This window comes from Pelophylax lessonae, assembly GCF_965119305.1.
Source record: "Pelophylax lessonae genome assembly, chromosome: 3".
Lineage (NCBI taxonomy): Eukaryota > Metazoa > Chordata > Amphibia > Anura > Ranidae > Pelophylax > Pelophylax lessonae.
Genome location: NC_138770.1, coordinates 351,586,692 through 351,614,036, shown reverse-complemented (window position 1 = coordinate 351,614,036; position 27,345 = coordinate 351,586,692). Strand labels below are relative to the sequence as shown.

Genomic DNA, 27,345 nt, shown 5'->3' with positions numbered 1-27,345 from the left:
ACAGTATAGTGCATTGCGTAAGTATTCGGCCCCCTTGAACTTTGCGACCTTTTGCCACATTTCAGGCTTCAAACATAAAGATATAAAACTGAAATTTCTTGTGAAGAATCAACAGGTGGGACACAATCATAAGGAGGAATGAAATTTATTGGATATTTCAAACTTTGTTAAATAAAAAACTGAAAAATTGGGCGTGCAAAATTATTCAGCCCCTTTACTATTAGTGCAGCAAACTCTCTCCAGATGGTCAGTGAGGATCTCTGAATGATCCAATGTTGACCTAAATGACTAATGATGATAAATAGAATCCACCTGTGTGTAATCAAGTCTCCGTATAAATGCACCTGCACTGTGATAGTCTCAGAGGTCCGTTTAAAGCGCAGAGAGCATCATGAAGAACAAGGAACACACCAGGCAGGTCCGAGATACTGTTGTGGAGAAGCTTAAAGCTGGATTTGGATACAAAAAGATTTCTCAAGCTTTAGACATCCCAAGTAGCACTGTGCAAGCGATAATATTGAAATGGAAGGAGTATCAGACCACTGCAAATCTACGAAGACCTGGTCGCCCCTCTAAACTTTCAGCTCATACAAGGAGAAGACTGATAAGAGATGCAGCCAAGAGGCCCATGATCACTCTGGATGAACTGCAGAGATCTACACCTGAGGTGGGAGACTCTGTCCATAGGACAACAATCAGTCGTATACTGCACAAATCTGGCCTTTATGGAAGAGTGGCAAGAAGAAAGAAATTTCTTAAAGATATCCATAAAAAGTGTTGTTTAAAGTTTGCCACAAGCCACCTGGGAGACACACCAAACATGTGGAAGAAGGTGCTCTGGTCAGATGAAACCAAAATCAAACTTTTTTGGCAACAATGCAAAACGTTATGTTTGGCATAAAAGCAACACAGCTCATCACCCTGAATACACCATCCCCACTGTCAAACATGGTGGTGGCAGCATCATGGTTTGGGCCTGCTTTTCTTCAGCAGGGACAGGGAAGATGGTTAAAATTGATGGGAAGTTGGATGGAGCCAAATACAGGACCATTCTGGAAGAAAACCTGATGGAGTCTGCAAAAGACCTGAGACTGGGACAGAGATTTGTCTTCCAACAAAACAATGATCCAAAACATAAAGCAAAATCTACAATGGAATGGTTCACAAATAAACATATCCAGGTGTTAGAATGGCCAAGTCAAAGTCCAGACCTGAATCCAAATCGAGAATCTGTGGAAAGAACTGAAAACTGCTGTTCACAAACGCTCTCCATCCAACCTCACTGAGCTCGAGCTGTTTTGCAAGGAGGAATGGGCAAAAATTTCAGTCTCTCGATGTGCAAAACTGATAGAGACATACCCCAAGCGACTTACAGCTGTAATCGCAGCAAAAGGTGGCGCTACAAAGTATTAACTTAAGGGGGCTGAATAATTTTGCACGCCCAATTTTTCAGTTTTTTATTTGTTAAAAAAGTTTGAAATATCCAATAAATTTCGTTCCACTTCATGATTGTGTCCCACTTGTTGATTCTTCACAAAAAATTACAGTTTTATATCTTTATGTTTGAAGCCTGAAATGTGGCAAAAGGTCGCAAAGTTCAAGGGGGCCGAATACTTTCGCAATGCACTGTACTGTATATTTGTCATATACTGTATCTCATAACATCGCAGATACTGAGAATACCCCTAAAGCCAACTTTATTACACGTTACAGTATATTGATAAAAACATCTGAAAAAACTGGCATATTCTGCAACGCAATCAATTCCTAGGTCCCATAATACCACAGAATCCCAAATCCATTTTCAAACAAGCACTGAATCTGGCTGTTAGGATAGCACATGGTAAAATACACTGCCTGGCCAAAAAAAAGTCGCCACCTGGAATTAACTAAGCAGCTAACTAAACTACTCATGCAGTAACTATCCTATTAGATATAATAGGCTGAATAATTTTGCACGCCCAATTTTTCAGTTTTTTATTTAACAAAGTTTGAAATATCCAATAAATTTCGTTCCACTTCAGGATTGTGTCCCACTTGTTGAATCTTCACAAAAAAATACAGTTTTATATCTTTATGTTTGAAGCCTGAAATGTGGAAAAAAGGTCGAAAAGTTCAAGGGGGCCGAATACTTTCGCAATGCACTGTAGCTGGAATGATTGCTCAATGTGTTTCTCTTAGTAGCCTTTATCTAAAAAAAAAGAAAATTCTTTAATATCTTTCTCTAGAATGTAACTGTCCACTTTTGAGCAGTTTTTTTGTTCAATTTGCAGAATTGGCTTTTGCGTATGTTTTTGATCCATTTTCTGTGATGATTGATGTGGTGCAGATACAACTTCCCACTTGTGGGCCTAAAGTGATTTTTGCTGCAAATCTTATTGTGTTCATGGTATTCCAGTTCCAGGAATACTAAAATGTATACATCTGCAACATGGGTAAAAATGAAGGCCCAACTCATTAGAACAGATAAGGTTCTATAAAGGCAGGTTCCCTATCCTAAATTAATAATTGATTAGCGGCAGAAAAATAATCTGCTGGGAGAAGGGGTTATGTCTCCAGATATAGTGTTCCTCTGAATACCCCATGGTGAGGTTATCTTAGTTGGGCACATTAGCGCCTATAGCTGTACCCTGTATCTATAAAAAGTAATCATTGAGAAACCGGAAGTAGTTATGTTGTAAAGTGAACCTGGTACTGTAAAGTATGGATTTTAAAATCTTGTAACCTACGGAATCTAGAGTGAACTTATGGGTCTGGGATGTCCAGAGAGATCCAAACTGCAACATGCATCCCCCACTCTTAGAAGTGAGGGTGCTGCCTTCATTGTGAAGAGGGTTTTGGTCAGGGCTTGGTGGCCTTAGTGGGTCAAAGCCTTGTGCTTAGCTTAACAACTGAATCTAGGCTCTGAGGATGAAGTCTGAGAAGAGGTTGAAGATCATCTGCATTTAGTGGAGCTAAGAGCACCTGAAGAGGAGGGTTTTGTTACCTTTCTTTGAGGAAGCAAAACTGTTGCACCGTGACTTCTTTAGCCACTTGCTCTCCGGGCCAATTTTGACATTCCTCATATGTTAAAATCAGCCAGCTTTTGCTAGAAAATTACTTAGAAACCACTAACATTATATATCTTCTGAAAGCAGAGGCCCTGGAAATAAATTGGTGCTTGCTGCATTTTTTTTAATGTTGCGCAGTATATGCACAGCCATTTATCAAATGCTGGAAAAAATTTGGATTTTTTACTTTCCATAAAATTCATTTCTCTGATGTTCTTGACAGACACAGCTCCTGACCTTCATAACCATTAGGTTATACTGCCACCTACAGGAGTAGGACACTAGGCAGAAAAGAATTCTGGCTACACTCATGGGCAGGGGGTATACTCTTGCTATAGCCATTCAGTTTTGTGACAAGCAGTGTCAGGACAATTATAACTCCACAGAGGGGTGTCAGTCAATGAACATCAGAGAAATGGATTTTACAATAAATCCAAAATTCCATTTTATCTTTCTTTCATTGATGGACACAGCTCCTGATATTCATAACCGTTGGGACGTCCCAAAGCAGTGGTAAACATGAGGGGCGGGAAAAACAAAAAATTCCCAAGGCTAAACATTAGCCAACCAGGCAACAGGAGCTCAGCCAAACGCCTGGGGTCCACCTGAAAAAAGCAATACATCCTCAAAGAGGACAAAGTCCTCCTAAAGAGCAGCCTGCAAAACCTTGCGGCTAAAAAAAAAAGCATCCACAGATGCCAACAAATCCACTTTATAAAACTTTCTAAAAGTGTGCACCGATGACCAGGTGGCTGCCTTGCAAACCTGCGTCACTGATGCCGGAAGACGGAAGGCCCAGGAGGCACTAAGCGCCCTAGTAGAGTGTGCCTTGACAGGGAAAGGAGGAACCTGGACCCTGATGGAGTAGGCCTGAAAAACCATCTGTCTGATACATCTGGAAATTGTCGGAGAGGAAGCGGACAACCATCTTCAAGGTCCATCCGTGAGCACAAATAGAGAGTGACTTTCTAAAAGACTCCATAGCTACCAGATACACCCTAACTGCCCGGACTACATCCAAGGCAAGCAAGGCCATTTCCTTTAGATGTTTTGGCCTGGACACAGGGAAGGCAACACAATGTCTTTATTCAAAAGAAAATCAGACACAACCTTTGGAAGGAACGACGGACAGTGAACGACGGACAGGGTCGAAGAACCACCTTATCCCTGGGAACCACCAGGTAAGGTGAACAACAGGATAACGCTAAAGGTTCCGACACTGCGGCCAGAGCCACTAAAAAGGCCACCTTCTTGGACAGCATAAGAATATCCCGAATATTTTCAAAGGGAGGCTTTTGTAGAGCTGAAAGCACCAATGGAGCCCGCACTGGAGGAACCAAATGTCGAACACCCTGAAGAAAGTTACACACTAGGGAGTGTGTGGCTTAAGGTCGTTGAAGAAAACTGCCAAAGCCGATACCTGGTCCTTGATGGTACTAAAGGCCAATTTCTGTTTAACCCCCTGTTGAAGGAAGGTCAAGATCCGAGCCACCGAGAAGGAGCGAGGATGAACCCCAAGAGACTCACACCATGCAATGTACGTCTTCCATGTATGATGGTAGATCTTCCTAGAAGTAGATTTCCTAGCGTTCAACAGTGTAGGAAACCCCTATCTTTCAGCACCTGGCGTTCAACAGCCAAACTGTCAAAGCCAGCGACTGTAAAGCAGGATGGAAGATCGGTCCTTGGGAAAGCAGATCCTCCCTGGGAGGAAGCTGCCAAGGAACGTCGGTGACCAGCCGCACCAGATCGGCGGGCCAAGCCCGGCGAGGCCAGTCCAGAGCCACAAGGGTGACCAGAATCCTTTCTACCTTGATCCTGCGTAGAAGTCTGGGCAGAAGCTTGAGGGAAGGGGCCGCCAGTGCGTCCCCAAAAGGATCCCTTGACCGAAACACAAACCTCTGCACCTTTCTGAAAGAGACACCAACAGATCCACCTAGGGGGTGCCCCCACCAGAGACAGCTGATGAAACCCCTCCAGATGAAGGGACCACTCCCCATGGCCCAACACCTGCCGACTGAGGTAATCCGCCTGCCAATTAACCACCCCGGGAATGTGTACAGTGGAGAGGGCTGGAACTAACGGTTCTGCCCATCTTAGAATGCCTGCTACCTCTGGAGCTGCCAGGACACTTCTTGTGCCCCCTTGATGATTGACACAAGCAATGGCAGTGGCATTGTCCGATTGAGTGCACACTGGACAACCCTGAAGAGGATCTGACCAATGATCCAGACACAGTCTGATGGCTCAGAGTTCAAAGACATTGATCGGTAGTCTGGACTCTTCCAGCATCCACATCCCCAGAGCAGAATGCTTGTGGAGGACACCTCCCCAGCCGGACAGGCTGGCATCTGTGGTGACAACTTTCCAATACAAGGGGAGGAAGGAATATCCTAGCCGAAGCGCAGGAGAATGAAGCCACCTTATCAGGGACTCACTCTTTCCCCGACTCATTTAGTCAGAATCTCCCTTTGCAGGAACCTCATATGGAATTGTGCAAACGAAACCGCCTCGAAGGTAGACACCGCCAGGTCCAGAACCCGCATGCAAGTCCAGGGGGAAGACCATTTGTTGGACAGCAGGAGGAGTTTTTTCTTTCTTTCCGAGGTCAGAACCAAGGCAATTACCCCTTGAAAGAACAGGTATTGTAGTGCCCCAAACAGGCCCTGTAAGCGGACTGGGGACAGGCGCAAGTTGGAAGGACAAAACCTTGCCGGGGGACAAGAGCGAAACTCGATCCTGTAGCCGGTCCGAATTACTTTGTAGACCCACTTGTCTTGCACCCGGGAAGTCCACGGGTCCGAAAACCATCAAAGTTGTCCCTCCACCCCCGATATTGGTCACGGCGAACCTTAGTGCAGAAGGAGCCTTTTTCCACAGGTCTGGAGAAGCCCGATCTTGGATTGCCAGACCAGGTTCATTTGGATTGTCCAGAAGAGGCCCTGAAAGGTTTCGAGCCTTTGTCAGTCGACCCTGAGGGACTAAAAAAACCTTATGAGCTAAGGAAGTTCTACAACGAGGTTGCTTGCCCTTAGTAGCCTGCGGAAGAAAGCTACTCGCCCCCCCCCCCCCCCGTGAGACCTTTAATTATGTCATCCAAGGTACCTCCAAACAGGCGATCCCCTTGAAAAGGAAGAATAGTCAGGGCCAAAAGACACGCCGAAGGACCACTGCCAAAACAGAGGCAAACCACATCCAAAGAGGCTTCACAGGAAAACTGCAGCCCCTGGACCAGCTGTTCCACCAGCTCGGCAAATGCAGGGGGGAGCTGTTCCTCCTCCAGGTCACAGAGTAAAAGCTTAGCGCATTCAGTCAGAGTTTGTGACATGAGGGCAATGGAGAATACCAGCCTCAGTGCCGAACCAGCCAGAGTGTACTTCCTGTCAGCCGGATCCTTAAAGGCCGGGGACTCTACAACGGGAATCATGGTTGCCTTGTAAAAACCTGGAAAAGGTAGGATCCACCACCAGTGGAACAGTCCACTTCTTAAGTGACTCCTCAAAGGGGTATCGCCTAGTAAACCGCTTAGGGACCCCACAGGAACGCTTTGGTCGTCCCCACTCTTTAGAGACAATTCTATCAAAATAGGCGGGGAAACTCCTTTGCTGCTCTGGATGGCTTGTGAGTGCCAAAGGGCACCTGCGCCTCCACCGCAGCTTCAGCTGCGTCCTGCATCTTCAGGGTCTCACACACAGATACATCCACCAGCGCCTTTTGGTGCATGGTTGCAGATGTGGAGGAATCATCCTCACTATCTGAGGATGCCAGGCGCATGGTTGCAGACCCAACAGGGTGACCCATGTCCGGGGCGGCCAAATCAGATTCAGGATCTGATAAGACAGATGAGGCAGGGAAAGTGGGTGCTTTTTGCTAGCCCGTTGCCCGCAAGCCATCTCCACCCAGGACACAAGGGACTCCAGGAACGCCGCAAGTGCATGGATGGATGATTGGGACCCGGAGAGAATCAGGTGGGGAAATATGCTCCACAGATTGGGACCCCCCAAAAGTGTAAAACACTGGTAAGGGACAACCCTCGCGATCAGGAAGTAAAATGATCCAGGAGTTAGTACCGGGGAGGGGGGGCAGCTACTCACCATACCAAGAACCAGGTGGGCACCGCTCCAGACAGAACTCATCGGCGTTGAAATGGGGGGGCTGTCAGTCAGGAGGAATGCTGCGACTTTGGCCGAGACCCAGTTGTATGCGACCTCGCGAGGCGTTTAACTCGCAGGCCAGCCCCTGTCCGGGGGGGGGGGGGGCTATGTTGCGGCTGACCTAGCGCGGAGCTGAGGTCTGTGCGCGCTCACTGGCCAGACTGGGATGAACACTGGTTCTAGATTATCCAGCTTGTGGCCCAGTCCAGCAGTTGACTGTAAATCTCACAGGAAAAAAAAAAAAAAAAAACAGGAGAAAATCTTCTATCTAAAAGAAAAAATTGCCCGGACCAGAGATCACAGCAAGGAACTAGGTCCTAACTCCTGACTAGGCAGAAAAAAAAACTGAGTGACTATAGCAGAGAGTGGGAGTATACCCCTTGGGAATGCCCAAAGGCATAGCCAGATTTTTTCTTCTGCCTAGTGTCCTACTCGTGTAGGGGGCAGTATAACCCAATGGTTAAGAAGATCAAGAGCTGTGTCTGTCAATGAACAAAAGAGAAAGTCATTGTCTACCAGTTTTGGGGTGTAGCTATCCTTGCTAGACAGCCTAACCATACACTCATCTTTCACTACAGAAGCATAGCTTGGTCAAGCACAAGCCAGCCTGCTGACTGGACAATGAAATATGAAATCCAAAACACAGCATTTATATCCAAACTGCGCCCATAAATTTCCACCACGATTTTACAAAAACAAACTTTTTGGCATGAAAAAGGTTGAAAAAATGTACTGCATATTTTAGGCAATTTTAACCAAGTTCCTCACATTTCAAATCCCAAAATAGACCAAACAAGAGCTTATTTGAATTCTTTGGAGTCCAGCAATACACATATATGTGTCAGCATGAACTGAGCATTAGGTAATGCTGCCATATTGTATCTGTGTTTGTGCTGGAAACCTATTTGACTGTGTGCCTACAGCACTGAGACTGAGCTGTCGCCATCAGCTCCTGATCTCAGGGTAATGATCAAGAGCTGGTAGGATGGATTCCAAATCATGAGATCACTGTGATAGCCAATAACAAGGATCACTAATTTGGGAAAGCTTCCCTGTATCCCTTTCTTCTCAAAACATCTGTGAATAGAAAGAGATGTTGAAGTGAATTCAATAAATCTAAAGTAGCTATGCATGGCAACCAGTCAACTTCTAGCTTTTATTGTCAAAACTTAAAGCACAACTAAACCCCTCAATTTAACAGTTTCCTAAAAGAGTCACATTCAAGGCATGCTGTGAATGATAACTGTCACAGTTGCTTGTGCTCACAAACTATTAAGCCATCAAATAGCTGGTGTCATAACTGATCACATCTACAGCGTTGTGGCAACTGCAGATCACACAGAAGCTAAGGTGGCAGCCCCCTTGCCTATACAGGTTAGGAGGATTTAGTTCTACTGAACAAGCTGAAGTTAGAAAATGGTTGGTTATCATGCACAGTTGCTCTAGATTCTGTCTGCTCGGGATCCTGTTGTCTGCTTGCTTGGTGCGCTGGAGGTGGAGACTCTGACTCCAAAACGCCCATGTGGCTATTCTTCGTTTGCTCTATATTGCTCGAAAGCTTATTGCTAGATACTGGATCTCCTCCCGGGTACCAAGCGCAGATCAGTGGATTGCACAAGTTAACGCTTCTTTGATTAGAGAAAAACTAACATATCAACACAGGAAGGCTCACAAGAAGTTTTCCTCACTCTGGCAACCGTGGTTGGATGACCCATCGCTGGCTCCTCCACAATTGGTTATGAATAGGCTACTGGAAGGTTGAGATGTGCAAATACTAAATGTTCCTGGTTATGACTTGCAGTGGAATGTCCTTTTCTTTCCCCTACCACCTTTTAACCCCCCCCCCTCCTTTTTCTTCCCCCCTTGTCTCCCTTCACCTTTCTTTTTCCCTTTTATCTCCCTCCTTTGTTTTCTGTCAAGAACCCTTTCAGAGTTCGTCAACTGTGGTTTAATAATTATTGCTGAGGTGTCTGTTATCTAGACGGGTTTGGGTGAACCTAACTTGAGGTTTCCCTCTCCTGCGGTTGAACTCTTTAATGATCTATATTGCAATTGTTACATTTCTAACGTGTGCGCAGATCTCTTTCTACTTTACTCTCATTGTACCAATGTATACGGCATGTATGACATATTACCTATGCGATAATTGTACGATGCTCTGTTTACCCTCAATAAAGGTTTATTTTTCTTGAACAAAAAGATTCTGTCTGCTACCCATTTTAGTAAATTACCACCGTTGCATTTTTTTTTCTTGAGCCTCCACAAAAACACACTCTTCTGAACACGTTTTTGGTTGTGGGTTATGGTAATGGCAAACAAAATATACAGCTTAAGCGTTTTTTTTCCCCCCACTTTTTACTATTTTTGGTTAGGTTTCCTTTGCTAATGAAGGGGAAAAAAATAGGAGATATCCATTAACATTTATCACTATATGAAGGCCCAATTTGCCCTGAAAAAAAAAAAAAGGATAATTCACCGGGATACAAGTAGCTGCAAATATTATATTACTAACACAGGCCAAAGTTGCAAAAGTGGGTTCAGGCTTTAAGGTGTGTGTCACCTTTTCATTAAGGAGTTAACTACCATATAATTTTCTAAATTGGGAATAGTTTGTTCTCTTTATCTGTTCAATTTTTTTGTGATGAGTGTGATAAAAAACTGGTTGAAATCGCTTGAAAACTGGCATCTGTTTGGCCAACATTACCGTTTTTGAGGTCAACATGGCTTGTAAACTGGTGATACATGTGGCAATTTGCTGGTACAAATAACTCCATCTTGGGATGTAATGAGTCTGTGTAGTGCCCCTTCCTCCTGTCACAGCAGGCAGTTCAGTCATACAGCTAAAACTTATGCCTATCTTTCCATTAATAGGTTTCAGCCACTAGATGGTGCTGTACATATATTTAAGTAGAATTTAATGCACCAAATCAAAACCACACACTGTACTAGAGATGCTATAATTCAATAACATTGTTCATCACCTGGGACAAAAAAAACATGCTTTGAAGGCAACTATTTATTCTGGTAGTAGGGATTGTAAGGGAGTTGTTTGCTTTCTTCAGACCTAAAATGGTTGTGCACAAAACTATCTGATTGCATAATTGCTACAATCAGACACCTTATATTCTTCTTTGGATTTACAAACAGCTAGTTGTGGCAAGTAGGTTCTCACACTGTATTGCAATTGTCAAGAACATCTCCATAGGCTACGTTTTAATTTTTTCTTTACAGGTTACCAGTTTAGAGTTACAGAGGAGGTCCTGTGCTAGAATTATTGCTCTCGCGCTAACGTTCATAAGGGGACGGGGCGCTTTAAAAAAAAAAAAAAATAAAAAACACATTTGTAATGTTTATTTTAAACTTTTTTATTGTTACACTTTCCCTTTTTTTTAATGTGCATATTCTCTACTCTGATGCAGTAGCTCTGAGCTCAGCGTTTGAGAGCCCGCATCTGTGATGGTGGAGGTGAGCTAGGGCCTCACTTAGCAATGTTTTAGTAACATCCTGGGAGTATCCCAGTTGGGCTTCAGGAGGTAGGTAAATGGCCTATACATACAGCAAAGGCATTATTCAACTTAATGCCTAGTACATGCTATCTTTTTTTTTTTTTCATTCAAAGCAGCAGGCTGAACAAAAAAATAAAAAAGAACTGAAGAACTCGGAAGGAGCCACTGTACTATTTGATGCTAGTACAGCGATCTTCCCCGCTGAGCTATAGTGATCGGACAGGGGGACTGCCCCCCCCACCCAAACACATTGTTCAGTGGTTGCAGCCATCAGCTCCGAGCGCTGATCTGATGCTGAGCAACAGATGTTTTTCTAACATGCCCCTTTGAAAAAAGCTGAACATTCAGCCAGCTTTTGTGGTACTGGTTTTGTCGTACATACGGGCCAAATGTCGGTCAGTTTCTGTTCATGTGTGCCAGGCTTTTTTGTCAGAGCTGAACAGTTTGTTTTTATCTACAGATGCCCCTTTTCTGTTTTTCTGTTGAACCTTTTAACAGCAGTTGCTACTCTACGGCAGATAGCAGTATACATTTTGACATTTTTTCCTACAGTGCTGCCCATTAAAAGCTAGACAACTGTTCTGTTCTACCCTAATTTTAGACTGGTAGAAACTTACTTGAAGAATTGGAATCATACCATCCTAAAACATTCTGTCTGCTCATCTTAAACTGTGACCGTAGCTTCTGGCAATGGGAGGCTGTACTCTGGAAAAACACCACTGAAAGTTTTCGTGCACTGCACCATTCACACTTTATTAGCTCGGATGTATTCAACAACAACTCCAGAGGACCACCTTCTGAATCTTCAGGTGCTGCTAGAAGTAAAAACTATGCATTATTTTCATGACTTTATCAAAAAAAAGGAGCTTATTAGGACAAATGACACTGCAGTTACACACATCAAATAGGAACAAAGAATCTAGGAGAATGCATCTAATAATAAATGTCACAGGGTAACACTGATCGTCATAACTTTACACCCCTCTGCTCCAAAAGATATTAGAGATCTCTTCACCTCTATATACCCGAGAAATGTTTGTTAACCGCTTCTATAGCGGGAGGATTTCTGGCATTTCTCTCCATGTAAAAATCATAACTTTTTTGCTAGAAAATTACCCAGAACCCCCAAACAATATATATATATATATATATATATATATATATATATATATATATTTTTTTTTTTTTTTTTAAAGAGAGACCCTAGGGAATAAAATGGCAGTCATTGAAATTTTTCATCTCACGCAGTAATTGCGCAACAATTTCTCAAACACGATTTTCTGGGGGAAAAAAAAAAATTCTGTATTTAAAAAACAAAACAAAAAAACAAAACAAAAAAAAAGTAATATTAGCACAATTTTTTGCTTAATGTGAAAGATGATGTTACGCAGAGTAAATAGACACCTAACATGTCACGCTTTAAAATTGTGCACACTGGTGGAATGGCGCCAAACTTTGGTACTTAAAAATCTCCATAGGCTAGGTTTTAATTATTTTTTTTACAGGTTACCAGTTTAGAGTTACAGAGGTGGTCCTGTGCTAGAGTTATTGCTCTTGCGCTAACGTTTGCGGCAATACCTCACGCGTGGTTTTAACGTTGTTTACATATGAAGACAGGACCTACGCATTCGTTTCTGCATGCAAGCACAAAGGGACGGGGTGCTTGAAAAAAAAAAAAAAAAGTTATAAAAATGTATTTTTTTTTATTTATTTTTTTAAGCTTTCCCTTTATTTTTTTACTATCACTTTTATTCCTACTACAAGGAATGTAAACATCCCTTGTAAAATGAATAGGGCATGACAGGTCCCCACATCTCTCTTCTAGGCTGGAAAGCCCTAGATAAAAAAAAAAAAAAAAAGGAAAAAATTAAAAAACGATCTTAAGCTTTCCAACCGAACACACCGCAGTGTTTACAACTGCCTGGCTTCCGAGAGTCAGAGATGACCAGGGACCCATCTAGTCCTCGGTCAGCACTATGGTAAACCTCCACTGCCGGCGGATTCCTTCTCCGGCTCACCGATCGCACAGGCAAGCTGGTAGAAGCACCGAAGGGTGGCAGGAGGGGAGGAGACGTTCCCCTCCCACCGCCTGTAAAAACAATCACATGGCTGAACTGCTACTATGATTGCTTTACTGTGCAGGGAATCGCCGGCTAAAAAAATAAAAATAAAAGATATCTCAATGATGCCTGATCAGATATTTCCACTCAAACCTAAGGACATCATATGACCATACCTCCTATATTAGAGCCCCCATCCCCCCCCCCCCCCCCCCCACACACACACTCTGGAAAAGGAGCACAGGGAGCACCTTTGGACAACAGCACTGTCAGTCTGGCAGGAGGGTAGTTTTATTGCCCTTTTTAAATACACTAACAAATTAAAGTCAAACTCCAGCAAATACTGTATAAGCAGTAACAGCAAAATGCGTTTTTCCTTTTGGGATAAAAGTGTTACATAAATTATGGAAAGCAGTCAGTGGTAAATGGTTTGTCTAAGCACTCTTAACTGATACATTTGGAGGAAAGCTTATTCTGTAGAAAAACAACAGACTGACCAGATCACCCAGTGAAAATAAATGAAAGAAAGCATAAAAAAGAAAACCATTGCAGCCATCACATCTAAGAATTTGTAAGTTGCAATATGTTAGCTTTTGGGTTCAATACTGTTTTAAAGCAAAATAATTGTGTTTTGGTGAATAATTATTTTTACTAATATTCAAATAATAACCTGCACTAAAACACATAAGAATACAAAACATTTATTAAATGTGCAACTGTGTCAAACCTGGTGAAACAAGCAGCAGTTTCTTCAAAAAGCCTTAAAGATTCTAACAAGCTGGTGTAAAGCGGTTGTGTGGCCTTATCCAGGTATTCAACTGGCTTCCATCTCACCAGTCTAAAGCTCTGCTGACCCCCAGACTGAAAAAGCTGAGGGTCCATTATTTCTGGTGAGTGGGGACACAGGAGGGGAGTGTAGCACCCCGCACCGCATTTTCTGCCTTGAAGCACCCCAGCACTTTTCTTCACTTTGAAGCACTTTAGCATACTTTGTGGACACCTTGGAGCACCATAGCACCTTGATCAGCAACTTTATAAGAACTTTTTTTGAACACTCAAGCTTTTATTGATGTCGTGAATTACATACACATTAACAGTTTGGCACCTTTTGGATGTTATGTATATTTTGCACATGAACATTTGAATTTTTATCTTTATTACACATGAACACTTTGATTAATCTATTTAGGATTGGTATTGTTGTATTCAATAATTTTTACTAGTCTTGGACTTTGGGCATGTCACACCATAAATCTAAATTATTTGGATGTGTGTGGTGTGCCCTGCTCTCCCCCACAACTCCTTGGCTGCATTTACCACCAAAACATGTTTAGTAAAGTCAGTTCACAGGGCAACGCAGCCAAGATCTGTGCAGAGCAATGCAGGTTTAACACAAGAGCACATAGAAAACAAATGTTTTCTATGTGCTCTGAGCACACCATAACATTGCATTGAGGTGGGTCAAGGTTCCAGGTGTGTTGCATACAAATGCAGACATGCTGTGGTGAAGTGGTGATAAACCCAAAACTGAAAAAGTAATATATTGCAGTTTACCACATATTTAGATGTGATGGCTGCATTCATTTTCTTTTTTTCTTTTTTTTTTTTTTTTATAGGGGGGGGGCATTTCCCTCTCTGTTTTCAAGTGGTTATCCTGCCATTATCACACCTCCTGTATTAGAGTGCACCTACTCTGGATGAAGCAGAACAGGGGGCACCTTTGAATAGTAGCAATGTCAGTATGGGGGAAGGTGGATGTTAGATGGACTAATAGGTTTAAATACCCAAACAAACTGAAGCCAAAAGCCAGCTAATACTTTATAAGCAGTTAAAGCAAATAGTTTTTTTTTTTTTTTTCTTTTGGGATAAAGGGTTTACATAAATAAAAGCTAATCATTGTAAGCACCCCTGTCAGTGGTAAAGGGTTTGCCTCATCCCTCTCACAGCAAGAGAGCGTGTTCTGTTGTAAAACATCAAACTCACTGGCTGGATCACTAGAGGAAAATAAAGCCTTAAAAATAAAACAAATGCAGCTAATACATCTAAGAACTGCTAAGCTGCAATTTAATAAATGTTTGCTTCTGGATTTCTGCTTTTAGTGTGCAAGTTGGTATAAATGAGCTGCAACACAGAAGCAGATCTTGCTGCTTCTGTGTAAATTGACATTAATAGAACAGCATCTGCAGGGTCAATAGAGGCTTGTTCACACAAAGTGCAGAGACCTGGGGCTTTCTGCATCTGTAAATCAGTCTCTACAAGGAAACAAAGAAAAAATTTTTTTGCCATGGGGTCAGTTTAAACCACAACACTGCTGTGACATGTGGTGCGGAAAAATGCAGACAGGCTGCATTTTTTCACAGTGCACTGGATAGTACCTTAGGTCACCCCACCATAGAGAGCCCTGAAAGGAGTGTACACTTTGTAAAAAAAAAACAAAAAAAAAAACAGTAGACAGCACATTGCTCCCTCACTGCCCAGCACAACTAAAGTGGGGTTTACACTATAGAAAAATCGGGCGAACGATTGTCCGATTTTCCTCGCTGTTTCAAAGAAAATCGGAACCAATGAAAGAATTTTTGTACGAAAATTCTCGTATGACAAAGGCTTTTTTTTGTTGTTGTTAATTGTTTCTGATCATGCGCAGTCTTTCTTCTCTGATTTTTCTTGTACAAAAATAGTATGAAAACGGTACACATTAACCACTTTAGTCCTGGAGGATTTGGCTGCTCAATGACCAGGCCCTATTTTGCGTTTTGGCACTGCGTGACTTTAACGGACTATTGCACGGTCGTGCCACACTGTACCCAAATTACGTCCTTTTTTATCCACAAATAGAGCTGTATTTTGGTGGTATTTGATCACCTGTGCGATTTTTATTTTTTGCGCTATAAACAAAAAAAAGTGTGACAATATTGAAAAAAAAAAAACATTTTTTAATTTTTTTATATGAAATTCTAAAAAAAAAAAAAAATAATTTAAAAATCTAATTTTTTTAACATTTTAGGCCAATTTGTTTTCTGCTACATATTTTTGGTAAAAAAAAAAAAAAAAAAAAAAAAAAAAAAAAAAAAAAATCGCAAAAGTTATTGCGTTTACTAACTATGGGAAAGATTTAATTGTTATTGTTTTTTTTTTTTTTTTTTACTAGTAATGGCGTCGATCTGCAATTTTTTTTTTTTGCGGGACTGCAACATTGTGGCAGACAAATCGGACCCCTAACTGACATTTTTCAAACTTTTGGGGGGTACCAGTGACATTACTACAGTAATCAGAGCTAAAAATATGCACTGTTACTGTAAAAAGGACACTGGCAGGGAAGGGGTTAACTGTACTGGTGATCAATGGGTTAATTGTGTCCCTAGGGGCGTGATTCTGTTGAGGGGCGTGCCTTGTGAAGTAATCACAGAGACATGCAATTCTATATAGCAGGATCACATAACCTCTGTGATCACTTCAGGGAGAATGACAGACGGCTGTGTTTAGAACAGCCGTCTGTCCTTCTCTCTCTGCTGGAGATTGCAAGTGGCCGGCGGCCATCGGAGCCGCCGGTCACACGCGCTGGCTCCCCAGCTAACAAGCGGGGCCCTACAGTCTCCTGAGCGAGCAGCGTAGTACTACGTCACTTTGCCCAGGAGCGCCTGCCTGCCGCAGTAAAACTGTGATGGCCGGGGCTGAAGCGGTTAAACGAAAATTATTCGTTTTTTCTCGTACGAATTTTGGAGTTTGTCCCTTTGAGAGTTTTCGGACGAAAATTCTGAATCGTCTGTAGAAAGTTCTGTACACACTATACGAAAATCGTACGAAAATTCTTTGGACAAAAATGTTTGCCCAATTTTCTTATAGAGTGTACGAGCCTTAACAGCAGCATGAGAGCCCTAAAATTTAAAAAAGTAACAGTTTGATTTTTCAACATTGCAAACACTTTGTTTAATTCACACCAGATCAAAAAAGTGGTCTTTCATATGCTGTCACTTAGTGCCAGGTCACACTTGTGCGATGCGGGAAGGCTGCGAATTCGCAGCCTGTTCCCGCATCGCATCCGCACATCTGGCAGTTCACACTTATGCGATACGCTGGGGGTGTCAATGAAGTGTTAACGACACCCCCAGTTTGATCGCATATCGCAGTGCGATCTGACAGTTCACACAGGATCGGATCGTACAAGTGTGAACCACTGTGCGATCCGATCCTGATGCGGCTGAAAAAATGCCTCATGTGCGACTTTTGTGCGGGTGCAATGTGAATTTAGCCATACAAAGTGTATGGCTGAATTCGCACTGCACATCCGATCGCATGTAATGAAGGAGCAGTGCGCTCCGATATTACATGCGATCGCCGCACACGCGGAAGTGTGAACCGGCACTTAAAGCAGCCTTTTTTAACCAGGGTGACCTAAAGCAGCCTTTAACCAGGGTGCCTTCAGGTTTCTTCAGGGGTGCCTTGGCAAAAGGCCTAAAAATTACCCAAAAACTGTCTACAAGCTGGCGGGTGGATCAAGCCCACCTTTTAGCTACGCAAAGTCACGGGTTTTTTATTGTGCACCATTTCGACCTTCTAGCCGCTAGCATCCTAACAGCCAATTACATCATCAGTTCATAAGGAGGATGTCAGTCATCTGCATAGCATCCTCGTTTGATTCTCCCCTGCCCCTCTCCATTAGTGCTGAGGTCACATTAGCTGAGTGATGGGGAAAAACTAAGGAAGAAGAGAAACACTGGAATACTAGTCCATATTTGATTTGGAAGAATAAATCATCTCTAATGTTGTGTGTCCTGTGTGTGTGGATGTTGATGCATTATGTAAAACTATTAGAATAATAGGATTTTTGACTTACCGTAAAATCCATTTCTCTGATGTTCATTGATGGACACAGCTCCTTATCTTCTTGACAATTGGGGTTTACTGCACCCTACAGGAGTAGGACACTAGGCAGGAAAAAGCTTGACTACGCCTATGAGGCATTCCTAGGGGGTATAACTCCCACTTTCAGCCATAGGCACACTTTTGTTACAAGCAGTGTCAGAAAAAAGCCAACTCCACAGAAGGGTGGGAGCTGTGTTCATCAACCAACATCACAGAAATGGATTTTACGGTAAGTCAAAAATCCAATTTTCTCTTTCATTTATTAAAGGACACAGCTCCTTATCTTCTTGACTATTGGGACATCCAAAAGCAGTGTCAAACATAAGGGGTGGGAACAGCAAGTAAAAATTCCCAAGGCTAAACCGTAGCCAACCAGGTAACATGGAGCTCAACCATTAACAACTGGAGATCACCTGAAAAAAAACAATACACCCTCAAAGATGCAAACACATCCATCTTATAAAACTTTGTGAAATTGTGCACAGGCGACCAGGTGGCTGCCTTGCAAACCTGCAACACTGACACCTGATGACGGATGACCCAGAAGGCACTAAGTGCCCAAGTACAGTGAGCCTAAACAGAGAAATGAGGAACCTGACCCCTAACTGAATAGGCCTGAATCACTGTCTGCCCGATCCATCTGGAAATTATTGCAGCAGAAGCAACTAACCCTTTCCGAAGTCCATCTGTGAGTACAAATAATGAGTCTGACTTCCTAAAAGATTTCATAGCTGCCAGGTACACCCTGATTGCCCGAACCACATCCAGGGAATGCCAGGCAATTTCCTTAAGATGTTTAGGCCTGGTACATAGGAAAGGCAACAGTGTCTTCATTCAAATGGAAATCAGAGATGGCCTTTGGAAGGAACGACAGACAGGGCCAAAAAAACACCTTACCTCTGTGAACCACAAGGTAAGGTGAATGACAAGACAACGCCACCAGCTCCGACACTCTGCAGGCAGCAGTAATAGCCACCAAAAAAGGTCACCTTCTGGGACAACCTAAGCAGGGGAACCACCCAAATATTTTCGAAGGGAGGTTTCTGGAGAACTGACAACCAAACTGAGGTTCCACGGCGGCAATGGAGACCGCACTGGAGGAGCCAAATGTCGAACTCCCTGGATAAAAGGTACCCACCAAGCAATGTGTGGCCAATGGACGTTGAAAGAAACGACCAAGGCCCGAACCTGGCCCTTGATACTCAAGGCCAGGCGCTGCTAAACCCCTCGTTGGAGGAAGAGGGGGAACCCCAAGAGACTCACACCACGCAATGTACTTCTTCCAAGTACAATGGTATATCTTCCTAGAGGTAGATTTTCTAGCCTTTAATAGCATAGGAATCACAGATTCTAACAAACCTCTATCCTTCAGCACCTGTCTTTTAACAGCCAAGCCGTTAAACCATCTGCTGGACAACAGAAGCTGAATCGCCTCCTGCAATATCTGGAATGTTTTCAGAGGAAGAAACACTCTGGCTGAGGCCAAGTCCAGAGTCAGACCCAGATAGTCCAGTTTAGTGGACGGAACCAGAGCAGACTTCTGAAGTTTTAGAATCCAACCTAACTCCCTCAGAGTTCGTAGAGTAAGCTCCAAGTTGTCCATCAGAGTAGTTGGAGGCTCCACTCGCAGAAGACCAATGTCCAGGTACTATATGAATAAAGCCGGCACACAAAAATGCTTCTTCCAAGTAAAACGGAATTTTTGTAAAATCTTACCCGTAAAATTCCTTTCTCTGAGTCCTCCGACAGTCGCCGCCTCTTCATATTCGTCACAATGGGGTAATTGACCTTTGCTCCGTAGGAGTAGCTAGGCAACAGAATATGTCAATATTAAAGCTTTTAACATATCCCACCCTCAGGGGGTGGTCCCCTCAGTCAATACCCTCCTACTTCCTGTATCCATACCTCAGTTTTAGTGGAATAGCAGTAGAGTATATAACCAAACCCCAAAAGAGGGGCGGGGGCGGCGACTGTCGGAGGACTCAGAGAAAGGAATTTTACAGGTAAGATTTTACAAAAATTCCGTTTTCTCTTACGTCCTCCGACAGTCGCCGCCTCTTCATATTCGTCACAATGGGGACGTCCCAAAGCAGTGCAAACACGAGGGGTGGGAAACGCAGCCGCGCCCAAGGCAACGCAGTCTCCACATCAGAGAAAGGAACCTTACCAAAGGAAGGAAACCAGCTGGGAAGCATGAAAAAAACTTGCTCAACAGGAGCAACAACCCAGGAAAAAACAAATAACCTAGGGATAAAAAATAACATATCCCAACAGCCAAGGGTCCAAAACAAAGGAACCGCCGCACTAAGAACCTTGCGACCAAAGGAAGCATCTGCCGATGCCTGAATATCCACCTTGTAGAATTTCGTGAATGTGTGAACGGTCGACCAAGTCGCCGCCTTACACACCTGGGCCACAGAAGCCCCATGACGACAGGCCCAAGACGTACTCAGAGATCTGGTAGAGTGCGCCTTCACAGGCATAGGAGGAACTTTCCCCTTCAAAGCATAGGCCTGTTCAACAGTCTGTCTGATCCATTTGGCGATGGTAGAAGCAGACGCCGCCATGCCCTTCCGAGGTCCCTCAGGAAGGACAAACAAAGAATCCGACTTGCGAAAAGATTCAGTCGCTTTTAGGTAAACCCTAAGCGCCCAAACAACATCCAAGGAATGCAAATCCACCTCCTTCGGATGTTTAGGCTTCGCGCAGAGCGAAGGTAAGACAATGTCCTCATTGAGGTGAAAATCCAAAATCCTCTTCGGAAAAAAAGAAGGGTTAGGTCGCAAGACCACCTTATCCAAGTGAATGACCAGATACGGAGACCTGCAGGACAAAGCTGCCAGCTCCGACACTCTGCGAGCCGAAGTGATCGCCACCAAAAAGGCGACCTTCTTGGACAACATGGACAAAGAGATCTTCCTGATCTGTTCGAAAGGAGCACGTTGCAACACGGACAGAACAAGGTTCAAATCCCAAGGAGGCAGAGGTTCCCTCCTAGGAGGGACCAAGTGCCGCACCCCTGAACAAAAGTGCTAACCAAGGGGTTAGATGCCACAGGACGTTGAAAAAGAACGGCCAGCGCAGAAATCTGACCCTTGATCTTAGCCAGCGCCAAACGCTGGTCAACACCCGTTTGAAGGAAGGACAACACCCTAGACACCGAGTATGTGCGAGGGGAATACCCCCTGGACTCACACCAGGCAAAATAGGCCTTCCAAGTACGGTAATAGACCTTTCCCGAGGAAGACTTCCTCGCGTTGATCAAAGTGTGAATGACCTCAGGGGAGAGACCACTATCACTAAGGACCGCGGTTTCAACAGCCAGGCCGTCAAAGCCAACGACTGTAAAGCAGAATGGAATATCGGTCCTTGTGACAGGAGATCTTCTCGCAGAGGCAGACGCCACGGAGCGTCGACCGCCAGATTCACGAGGTCTGCGTACCAGGACCAGCGAGGCCAGTCCGGCGCCACAAGAATCACCGCGTGCGGTTCCAAGGTCAACCTGCGAAGGAACCTGGACAGAAGTTGAATCGGTGGAAACGCATACATCAGTCGATACCGATGCCACGGAGCTACCAACGCGTCTGACCGAGTATCGCGCGTCCTTGCCACGAACCTTTCCACCTTGGTGTTCAGACGAGACGCGAACAGGTCTACCTCCGGAAGACCCCACTTCGCGCACAACATCTGGAAGACATCCGGGTGGAGGGACCATTCCCCCTGGTCCAGGGACTGGCGACTCAGATAATCCGCCTTGCCAGTTCTCCACCCGCGGAATGTGAACCGCTGATATCGCCGGGACGTGTGTCTCGGCCCAAAACAGAATGTCGGCCACCTCCCGAGCCGCTCGGGCACTCCTGGTGCCCCCTTGGTGGTTGATGTAGGCCACCGCCGTGGCATTGTCCGTCTGCACCCGAACCGGACGGCCCTGCAGCCTGTCCGTCCAACGTCGAAGGCAGAGATTTATCTTTTGCAATTCCAGAATGTTGATCGGAAGGGAGGATTCCTCCTCCGACCAAGTTCCCTGGGCGGACAGAACGCCCAGAACACCACCCCAGCCCGACAGGCTGGCATCCGTGGTGACCACCGTCCATGAAAGAGGACGAAAAGACTTGCTGGCTCAACGAAAAAAGACTGGCTCAACGAAATCTGGAGATCCAGAGGTTGCGGGCGCCCGTCCCACCTGGACAGGATCTCCGCTTGGAGACCCCGCGAGTGAAACTGGGCGAAGGGAATCGCCTCGAAGGTCGAGACCATCAATCCCAGACATCGCATGCACGTCCGGAGGGACGAGCACGGAACGTCCCTGAGGGACCTGACCTCCTCCTGAAGAGTCCTGAGTTTGTCGTCCGGTAGGAAGACCTTCGCCTGGACCGAGTCCAGAATCATTCCCAGGTAGGGAAGACGAACCGACGGACACAGCGTCGATTTTGGAAAATTTATCGTCCAACCAAACTCCTGCAGAGTCTGCATCGTGACGGACAGGTCCTTCACCAGACCCTGGCTGGTCACAGACCGAACTAGAATGTCGTCCAGATACCCCAGGACAGAGATGCCCTGGGTTCTCAACAAGGCCAGAACCGGTGCAAGCACCTTGGTGAACACCCATGGAGCTGAAGCGAGACCAAAAGGCAGCGCCACGAATTGGTAATGATCCTCCGCAATGGCGAACCGAAGGTACCTCTGGTGACCCTCATAAATCGGGATGTGAAGGTACGCATCCTTCAAGTCGATGGAAGCCATGAATTCCCCTGGAAATAGGGCAGCCACCACCGACGGCAGGGATTCCATGCGGAACTTGCGAACCCGCACAAAGCGGTTCAGAGCCTTTAAGTCCAGAATTGGACGCACCTTGCCCTCCTTCCTGGGCACGGTGAACAGATTGGAATAGAACCCCCGAAATCTGTCCCGATGAGGCACCGGGACCACCACTCCCTGAGCCCGCAGGTCCCGCACCGCCAGGTGCAGATCCCGCAAACGCTCCGGAGACAGTTGAAGATTTGAGGGGAAAAATCTGCTCTCCGGCCGAGAGAGAAACTCGATCTTGTAACCAGACCGAACGATTTCCTGAACCCACCTGTCCCGAACACGGGCCAGCCAGGGTTGAACAAAACCGAGCAGGCGTCCCCCCACCCCAGAACTGGGTGAGGGCGCCCCTTCAGGCCGCATTGTTATGGGCAGCGGATCCGGACTGGCCGGACTTCTGCTTACCTTTCCACGGCTTCTTTTGGGAGCCTTGACCTTTGAAAGGCTTGCCCTTATAGTGCGACCGAAAGGCACGAAAGGACCCCTGAGGGGGCCAAAAAGAAGCCTGCTTCTTACCAGTTGCAGCCTTAGCCTTGTGGAATTGGGGCAAGAGCGTGCTCTTACCACCCGTGATCCCCTTTATCAGTGTATCCAAGGAATCGCCAAAAAGGCGAGATCCATTATAGGGTAGATTAGCTAAGGTTTTGCGCGAAGATTGGTCCACAGACCAACACTTCAGCCAAATCAGGCGGCGAGACAACACCGCCACACTGTGTACACGTGCAGCCAACGGTACTATATCCAAGTCCGCATCACACAAATACATGACACCCTGATGGATTTGATCCACCATATCCAACGTCGCCGGTGGGGCAGAGTCAGCCACCAGGACGCGCCGAAGCACCTGCGTCCAATTCGCGACAGCCTGAGCTGCCATAAGTGAAGCAAAAATAGCTTTTAGCATAGAACCGGTAACCGAATAAGTATGACGGGCAAGAGACTCCAGCCTCCTGTCCGTGGCATCCCGGAACACCGGGGTATCCTCAGCAGGGATCGCAGTGGACTTATTCAAAACCGCCACCGCGTGATCCACCGGAGGCGGCACACACCAACGGTCATCAGTAGCGGGTGTGAAAGGATAACGCAGCTTGAACCTACTTGGTACAGCAAAAGGCTTGCGTAAATTGCGCCATTGTTCACTAATAGCGCGCTGAAAATCTTCAGTGCAAGGAAAAACCAGCGATGTCTTGCGTCTTCGCTGTGTCCCATAAGAGGCCAGGACAGCAGGAGGACATGGTTCATCCTGCAAACGCAGTGTTTGTTTGATAGAAGCAACCAAGTCATCCATGAGTGCAAGCTCTTCAGACGAGCCAGGGGGAGAATTAACCCCTTCAACCTCAGCCTCCACCTCATACCCCACAAGGTCCAGGGAGGAACGGGACCCCGATAAGGAGACCCCAGCCACAGCAGCCCCATCACCAGCACCCTCTGAATCAGAGGAAATTGAAAACTCTGGGCCATTTTGTGGATTGAGCAGCCACAAGCATTTGCACCTGAGCAGCAAGGTTAGCCACAACAGTAGCCAAATCACCCCCTGGGGGGGGGAAACAGCAGCCCCTTGGCCTCCCACCAGAGTGAGAGGAAATTTGCTTTCCTGAGAATCCATGCCCCCAAAAGTTTGCAGAAGAATAAAGGGTAACTGCCCCTTTAAAAGCGCGGCGAGCGCAGCCCACCGCACTCACACACCAGCACAAAGCCGACCCCCACAGGGAAAAGTACAAACTCAGGCAAGGATAACAGGGATAGAGAGGATAAAACCTGGAGAGACCACCGCTGCTGCTGCCTCGATTGGTGCGCCCAGGGAAAAGGAAGTGATGCAACACAGGGCGCTCTGTTAAAGCCTATGGAAGGCTACAGAAAAATGGCCGCCCGCAGTGCTAGCATGAGGCCGGAGCGATCGCCGCCAAAATGGCGGCGCTTGGCGCCGAAAACGCCGCTCCCCACACACAGTGAAAACCACAGTACACGTGCAGTATAATAAAACAATGGCTGACCGCAGCAGCGGTCGCCGCAAGTGTGCATAACACGATCCAATCATGCCCCGCAGCACACAGCCTGTCACACAGTAAAAAAACAGCACACAGTCAGACACAGAAACAGTGCAGCATAGCCCCCCTCCTTGCAGCCCACAGAATGCAGCCAAGACAGATAGGGAGTCCTTTAGTGTGAACAGAGGCAGGGTTACACAGTCCCAGACTGACACCCCCCAAACAGACAGGTCCCCACACAGATACACTTACCTCCTAAATGGCGTGGGGAACCCGCACAAGCGATCAAGCCACTGCACATGGGACAGGGAGAGTCGCAGTCAGGACGCAGGAGAACTGCGGTGCGAAACCGCATGGCGTCCAGTGAGGTAGCCACCTCACCATAGCATCCCTGCAGCGAACAGGGTTGGGTCGTTCACTGTGCCAGGAAAAATACCTGACTGAACGCTCAATGGCAGGCTGGGAAGCCACTGACCCACAACCTGCGACCAGGGGGGCCAGCCCGAGACCCAGCCCGCATGATCCTCTTCATCAGAAGACCTAACTAATGCTGACAAAAGTAACAGCTAAGAGAGAGAAAAAAACTCAAATAAAATCAAAAAAGAAGAGAAAGGCTGAGACAAAATGCCCCAGCATAGAGACATCCAGCTACTCCTGACAAGCTAGACAATGAAACTGAGGTATGGATACAGGAAGTAGGAGGGTATTGACTGAGGGGACCACCCCCTGGGGGTGGGATATGTTAAAAGCTTTAATATTGACATATTCTGTTGCCTAGCTACTCCTACGGAGCAAAGGTCAATTACCCCATTGTGACGAATATGAAGAGGTGGCGACTGTCGGAGGACGTAAGAGAAAATTCTTTATTTCAGCATGGATAGCAGTGACAACATGACAAATGCTGACACGTTTTCGGCTTTAAGCCTTCCTCATAGCATGTACCGCGATCCACCGCTGACGCAACAATGCTAGCACCGGGGCCAAAACTTTTGTGAAGACCACAGGAACGGAGGCGAGACCAAAAGGGTAACGCCACAAACTGATAATGCTCCTTGCCCACGGCAAAAGAGGAGGAAGCGCTGGTGACCGAGGGTTTTCCCCTCCAGGTCCTGGCGTAAAAGCTTAGTCCATTTTGTCAGAGTTTGTGACACCAGGGCAATAGTAAATACCAAAACTATATACTGTGCTGCGCTAGAAAAAATACAACATAAGGTATAAGGACTATAGGTAATATATACAAGTATTTCCAGTGTCCAAAAAATGTGATAACTTATAAGAGTGACTCGTGAAAACAAAGCTTCAATCTGTGATCACCACTAAAAAATCTGTGATGCGCTCCGCTTCACCGCCACCAGAAATCAAAGCCTCTCACCTTACACACTGATCCAGGAATCAACCCGGGCCAGAAACAGCTTTACCCCACAAGGGTCATAAGATAGTGTAGAAGATCTTCATAGGGACACCAATAGAAATTCCCAGGGTAGGCTCCACTCTCACCATAAGCAGATACCGGGCATATGAAGGAAAAGCACAAAGAATCTAATGTTCTCCGTATAGATGAATCAGCAAAGTATTTATTAAAATTAGGTACTCCCAGAGCAAGCACTAGACAGGTGCATATAAGATACAAGCTCCGCACAGCTGAGAGGATGTAGCATCCGGCAGGATAGGCTCCGCCGCTATACGCGTTACGTCTTCACCTATTGGGCGCTGATTTCTACAGTAGAGGTGTAAAAAAAACAATGCTTATGGCTGAGAGTGGGAGTATGCCCCCTTGGGACTGCCCCATGGGTGTAGTCAAGCTTTTTCCTGCCTAGTGTCCTACTCATGTACGGGGCAGTATAACCCAATGGTCAAAAAGTTAAGGAGCTGTGTCCGTCAATGAACGAAAGAGAAAGCTTTTTACATTTTAGAATGGGGTGCTTCAAGGCTATCCATAACTTTAAAGGGTGTCTTGACTGAAAAAAGGTTGAGAAACACTGACTTAAAGCATCCTTGAACCTTTAAAAAAAAAAAAAAGTTCCTATGTAAACCCATATTAACCCATTATAATTAACTCCATCCTGCCCTTTTTCCTTTTTTGTGATGCATTAATAAAAAATAGAATTTTTGTAAAATCTTACTGTAAAATTCTTTTCTCTGAGTCCTCTGACAGTCGCCGCCCATTCATACAGTCTTCGCGATTGGGACGTCCCAAAGCAGTGTAGATTTGAGGGGTGGGAAGACGCAACCTTAAAATAGGCAACGCAGCACCCAGGTCAGAGAAAAAAACTGAACTGAACCCGTGGGGTAAGTAAAGCTCAACAGGAGGTAACCCAGGAAAAAAATGAAATAAACCCCATGACTAAGAGACATTAAAAAAATAGCATGTCTCTAAACCACTGCCGCACTCAAAACCTTGCGGCCAAAAGAAGCATCCGAGGATGCTAACAGATCAAGTTTGTAAAACTTAGAAAAGGTGTGTACAGACGACCAGGTCGCCGCTTTGCACACCTGAGCCACCGACGCCTGGTGGCGAAAAGCCCAAGACGCACTAACCGCTCTAGTAGAGTGCGCCTTAACAGGGAAGGGAGGAACCCAACCCTTAATCGAATAGGCCTGCACAATCGTCTGTCTGATCCATTTAAAAATGGTTGCCACAGACGCCGCTGTACCCTTCCGAGGTTCTTCAGGAAGGACAAACAGACAATCCGACTTACGCAAAGAGTCAGTGGCGGAAAGGTAAACCTTGATCACCCAGACCACGTCCAAGGAATGCAAGGCAAATTCCTTCGGATGCCTAGGCTTCGCACAAAGCGAAGGCAACACAATATCCTCATTGAGGTGGTAGGCTGAAACCACCTTAGGAAGAAAAGACTGATTTGGTCGCAGGACCACTCTATCTCTATGAACAACCAGATAGGGGGAGCGGCAAGACA

At 45.5% G+C, this 27,345-nt stretch overlaps 1 protein-coding gene across 1 annotated transcript in view; it reads right to left on the bottom strand.

Moving 5' to 3' along the window:
* SENP6 (SUMO specific peptidase 6) overlaps positions 1-27,345 on the bottom strand; it is a gene marked incomplete at its 3' end in the record, with an annotated part of 259,644 nt that overhangs the window by 85,194 nt on the left and 147,105 nt on the right. Inside the window, 1 exon segment of the mRNA XM_082250891.1 lies at positions 11,328-11,525. Within this exon segment, the coding sequence (XP_082107017.1) occupies positions 11,328-11,525 (198 nt within the window).